Source organism: Mus caroli, chromosome 9, assembly GCF_900094665.2.
Source record: "Mus caroli chromosome 9, CAROLI_EIJ_v1.1, whole genome shotgun sequence".
Classification (NCBI taxonomy): domain Eukaryota; kingdom Metazoa; phylum Chordata; class Mammalia; order Rodentia; family Muridae; genus Mus; species Mus caroli.
Window position 1 is genome coordinate 51,175,446 of NC_034578.1, and position 6,000 is coordinate 51,181,445.

Below are 6,000 nucleotides of genomic sequence, written 5' to 3' on the forward strand. Positions count from 1 at the left end.
GAAAAGCAAGTTTTTACTTGGTCAGTTATGGCATCAAGCTCAATAATGCAGCCTGGTCGAGCAGTGGACTGTTGGCTCACAATGTTAAACACTTCTCCGATCAGTTTCTGTAAACAACAAATGCGAAATGTCAATGAAAAACAAAATTACCACTCTACTGTCAATATGATAGCATCATAGACATATAATCACTAACTGACAATAGCAATTAGTATATTCAAAGAAATACATCAAATTTCCATTCTCATTTCTGTTTCTAAAGTTACAAACTTAGAAAAACTGACAATATTAACATAAATACTATAACTTCAAAGTACTTAGCTATTTCAATGTCTTCACCAAGATAAACGTGGATAAGGACCTAACTCAATGCCGGCGTGTGTGGCATATGGATGGTTAGAGCCATCGGAAAGTACAATTCTCCAAATGATATATAGAGATCTTGACTGACAGGCGAGTCTGTCTCTTGGCATAACAATATTTGAATTAAAACAGGACGCTAACTTCTAGATCTCTTAAACCTCCCCAAACTTCATTTGGGGAGTCTCTCCCCATAACCCTCACCAAGAAGCCATATCTCTTAAATAAAAACCTTTCAATAACTGAATGTCTCAGCACTCACCTGCAGTGTCTTCCCTGCCCCCACAACCCCCCTGTAACAAAGTTTAGATCCAAGCTTGGCTCTAAAGATCAACTCTAAGAGGAAAGAGCATCCATACTGGATGTGTGGGACCTTTCGATCTGTATCAGTAAAGCATGTCCTGGGATAGACTCTGGGTAAGTCATGAGAGATAAAATGGGTGATTAAGTGGGGCTGGATTTATTGATTTGAGTACATTCACTCCAGAGTCAGGGTTTAAAGTGTTGGCTCAAACATCAACAAGTAGTTTTGATGTCCTGCTAGTTTTATCCATTGAGGCCTGGGCTCAGCTGTGACCTATAACCTGTGAGCCTAAATGCCAAGATTTCTCTAGCACACACACAAAAAAAGACTGCTCCTTGAAGTACATCAACAGACCAATAGCAAGAAGATAGTACCGTGCATCAACACTTTAACAACTATCTCCAGATTCATTTGTAGATAAAAGTCTAAGAAGAGCTGCTGCTATAAGCTGGGTGTCCTGGTTACATTTTTGTCAATTTGACACAAGCTACAGTCATTTGGAAAGAGGACCTCAGTTGAGAGAAGGACTCCATCAGATTGGCCTTTAGACAAATCTGTAGAATATGTTCTTGATTAGTGATAGATGTGAAGAGGGCCTAGACCTATTGGGGCAGTGCCCCCCCAGCAGGTGGTCCTGGATTATACATGAAAGCTGGCTGAGCAAGCCATCAGGAACAAGCCAGTAAGCAGCATTACTCCATAGCTGTACTACACTTACTGCCTCCAGGGTCCTGTCTCCAGTTCCTGTCCCGCTTTCACTCAGTCATGAAATATGACCTAAGAGCTGTTACAGGAAATGAACGCTTGCCTTCCCAAGGTGCTTTTGGCCACAGCAACTGGAACCCTAAGACACGGGTCACAGTGAAGTAAGCCTCTAATTCCAGCACTCAGAATGCTAAGGTAGGAGGATTAGGAGTTCAAGAGCAACCTGGGCTACACAGTGAGTTCCAGTCAAAGGCTGAGGTGTATCTCAATAGTAGGGTGATTACCAAATGAGCAGAAGGCTCTGGGTTACTTTCAAGGGCGCATGCGCGTGTGCGTGTGTGTGTGTGTGTGTGTGTGTGTGTGTGTGTGTGCGTGTGCGTGTGCGTGTGCGTGTGCGCACGTGTCTGTGCGTGTGTTCCTTCTGTGGTTGATAATTCTCAGTCTTGGCTGTACATTGATTCTTCCTTAATCACTGATGCTTAGGTCCCATGCACAGAGACTGATTGATCTGCTGGTCTAGGGGAAAATCTGATGAGTGATTCTATAAGTTCCTCAGTTATCTTCTACATATAACCAAGACTCTCACAAGAACAAATACAAATTCCGGCTAAGGGTTTGTCTTCCTTCCTTACAACTCTCTATCAACTCTATAACTGAGGGACTTGCAAATAAGGAATCCTACTCAACCTACAACCAAGGAATTCATTCAGCAGTAGAAACAACTTCAATTGCAACTAGCAAGCTTATATTATAGTGCAGGCTAACACCAAAACTAGGTTGATATGGGTGAAGCACAGAACTTCAAAAGCATAAAAAAAAGATAAATGATATAAATTTTAATGTGGTATCTCTTAAAAATAAAAATTCATGCAAAAAAATCTAAAATAAACAAAATGTAAATTTTTAAATACAGGATCCAATGTCTTAATTATCCTGAAAGCAAAATAAAAACTATATAAATGCAATCCTGTTTTTTAAGAAAATTAGTTAAAACATATTATAAAAAGATTAGGTTTACATACACCCAAGGTAAGAATAATGCTAGTTTTATTTCCTGGCTTTAATGGATGGAAACACATTTGTTCAAGCCGGACATGGTGGCGCACACCTTTAATCCCAGCACGCGAGAGGCAGAGGCAGGCAGATTTCTGAGTTCGAGGCCAGCCTGGTCCACAGAGTGAGTTCCAGGACAGCCAGGGCTACACAGAGAAACCCTCTCTCAAAAAAACAAAACAAAACAAAACAAAAAACACTTGCTCATAATGTTTTCAAAATCATCTTATCTGCTTGTAATCAGTAAACAGTCATAGCTATTGATCAGACACAAATCTTCCTTTGTCAAATGACAGTGCTGCTCTTGCAGAGGATCTGGGTTCAGTTTCCAACATCCACACGGATGCTCACAACTGTCTGTAATTCCAGTTCCAGATGATCCTACACTCTCTCCTAGTCTTCAGGGATACCAGGCACATGCATATATACATGGAAGCAAAACACACATTCACATAAAATAAAAATGAATAAACCTGTTTTAAAAGGAAAAAATGAGAACAATGATACTAAAAAAATAGTGAATCAGTTTCAGAAAATCCAAACACAAGGTGATTTCCAACACTGTATTCCATTTACTCTTACTCCTAATGAATTGCGATGAGGTCTACAGTTGTTCTCCACAGGCTGATGCTAAGTCCCTATTGATGAAAGTAACACAAGTCACTGACTGTGGAGAAGTCAGGCTGGTAGCTACCCAGAGCCTTCATCCCTACCGACTAGTGTCCATGGTACTGGAAAGCACCCTGTACCCCACCAAAGGAGAAATAAACACCAACCCAGCTACAAAGTATTCCATCTACAATGGTAATCTGCATGCAGGAGACACTGCTTCAACATTGGCACCAAGCTTGTGGGACCAACCAATATCTGACTGCATCTAATGCTTACTCCATGAGATGGAGCCTACCCAACACTGCTCGGGTGACCAAGAACCTGAGACTATGATAGCCCAGGATCCTACAAGAAAACTAAATACTACTGCTCTGCTAAAGGAGCACAGCAATAAAATGACTCCTAATGATACTCTACTATACTGGAAGATCTGTATCTTGCTCGTCCATTATTGAAGAAGCTTCCTCTTGCAGTAGATGAGAACAAATAAGAGATCCACAGCTACAGAGTATGCACAAGAGTACAGATGGTGTTTCCAGGTTTATTTTTACGAGATTTCTGTGTGTGGATGTGTGTGTACCTGCATCTAGAGGTGTTTCTTGTGCTTTTCCCCCCATTTGTTTCATCCTGTCACTTCAACTACAATTTCCCCTCCTTCCCCTCCACCCAGTCTCTCCCCGACACCTACCCTGGCCCCCAGATCCACTCCCCCTCAGAAAAGAGCAGGCCTCCTCCCTGGAACATCAACCAAACGTGGCACGAGACAACCTAGTAGAAGGGTCTCAAAAGCAGGCAAAAGAGTCAGAGACAGCCCCAAACCCTTGCTAACACTTTTAGGCAGATGCTCACAGCCAACCATTGAACTGATCACGGGGTCCTCAATGGAAAAGTCAGAGAAAGGACTGAAGAAACTGAAGGGGTTGACAACTCCATAGGAATAACAACAATACCAACCAACCAAAGCTCCCAGGATCTAAACTACCAACCAAGGAGTACACAAGGAGGGACCCATGGCTCCAGCAGTATATGTAGCAGAGGATGGCCTTATCAAACATCAATGGGAGAAGAGGCCCTTGGTCCTGTGATGACTTGATGCCCCAGTGGAGGGGAATGTGAGGGCAGGGAGGCAGAGTGGGTGGGTAGGTGGGGGTACACCCTCATAGAAGCAGGAGGAGGGGGGATAGGATAGGAGGTTTCTAGGGCAGGGGGTGGGGGGATTGGGAAAGAGGATAACATTTGAACTGCAAATAAATAAAATATTCATTTAGAAATAAAAAGAAATCCCACAAGAAAATCAAGCAACTCAGCCATAACATATATGCAGAGGACCTAGGTCAGACCCCTCTGGGCTCCCTGATCTTTGCAGTCAGTTGATTCTGTGGCCATGTTCTTATGGTGTCGCTGATCCCTGTGGTTCCTCCTAGCCTTCCTCCCTCTCCTCTGCAGGACTCCCAGAGCTACACTAATGCTTGGCTGGCATCGGTTCCCATCAGTTGCTGGATAGTCTCTCTGTTCTCTCTGATGGATGAATATGCTAGGCTCTACTCCCAGAATACTCTGCAAGCAAGTCAAACTATAGGCGGAAAGTTTTGTGGCTAGGTTGATGTCTCAACCCCTCCACTTGAGGCCGTGCCTGGCTGCAGAAAATGGCCAGTTCAGGCTCCATGTCCCTCATTACGAGGACTTTTTGCTAGGGTTACTCTTGAACTAGGTTTCTATCTTACCTGAAATGTCCCCACAATTCCAGTTGCTTCTCCCAGTATTTTCTTCCTCTTCCCCTACCCCCCACCAGATCCCTCCTTGTTCCTAACCCCACCTGCCTCCTGTCCACCAGAGAAATCTATTTTATTTCCCCTTCCCAGGGAGATCTTTGTCCTTTTTTAAACCCTCCTTGTTACTTAGCTTCTCTGAGTCTGTGAATTTTAGCATGGTTTTCCTTATATTACAGCTAATATCATTCATATGTTAGTACACACCATGTTTATCTTTCTGAGTCTGGGTTACCTCACTCAGGATGATATTTTCTAGTTCTATCCATTTGCCTGCAAATTTCATGATGTCATTGTTTTTAACAGCTGAGTAATACTCCATTATGTAAATGCACCATATTTTTTTATCCATTCTTCAGTTAATGGGCATCTGGGTTGTTTCCAGTTTCTGGCTATTAGGAATAAAGGTGTTATGAACACAGTTGAGCAAGTATCCTTGTGGTAGGATAGAGCATCCCTGGAGTATATACCCAGGGGTGGTACAGCTGGATCTTGAGGGAGGTCGACTGTGAGAAACTCCATGTTGACTACCAGAGTGGCTGTGCAGGTTTGCACCCTCACCACAGTGAAATGTTCCCCTTGCTCCACAGCATCCCAGCAGGAGTTGTCACTAGGGTTTTTATCTTAGCCATTCTGACAGCGAAGATGGAATCTCACAGTCGTTTTAACCTGCATTTCCCTCATGGCTAAGGATACTGAACATCTCTTTGAACATACATGGGTTAGATCTAGGCCTCACCACACATATGTAAATGTGCAGCCTGGTCTTCATGTGGGTCCTGAACAACGGGCCCAGGGTCTATCCCTAAAGCTGTTGCCTGTGGTACATGTTCTAGCTGGGCTGCCTTGCCTGGCTTCAGTGGGAGAGGATGCACCCAACCCTGCAAAGACTTGATGTGCCTGGGTGAGGGGGTACTGAGGAGGCTCCCACCCACTCAGAAGAGAAAGGGAAGGGGAATGCAGGAAGGATTATGGAAGCGGGCAATGAGTGGAATATAAAGTGAATAAGTAAAGTGAGTAAATAAAATAAACAGGTTGATCAATGGAACTGAATGGAAGACTCACACAGAAATCCACACACCTGATTTTTTTGTTAATCAAGAAGCCAGAAACTAGAGAGAGCACACATTAGCAGCTTGACATCATACCTAAAAGCACTAGAACAAAAGGAAGCAAATTCACCCAAGAGGAGTAGAC

General features: G+C 43.3%; 1 protein-coding gene across 2 annotated transcripts in view; it reads right to left on the reverse strand.

Moving 5' to 3' along the window:
• The window catches only part of Dmxl2 (Dmx like 2), a 141,593-nt gene that overhangs the window by 64,465 nt on the left and 71,128 nt on the right, over positions 1 to 6,000 (reverse strand). For both annotated transcript variants that reach the window (XM_029481293.1, XM_021171445.2), the window contains exon 14: positions 18 to 107. In XM_029481293.1, the coding sequence (XP_029337153.1) occupies positions 18 to 107 (90 nt within the window). The remainder of the gene's footprint in view (positions 1 to 17; positions 108 to 6,000) is intronic.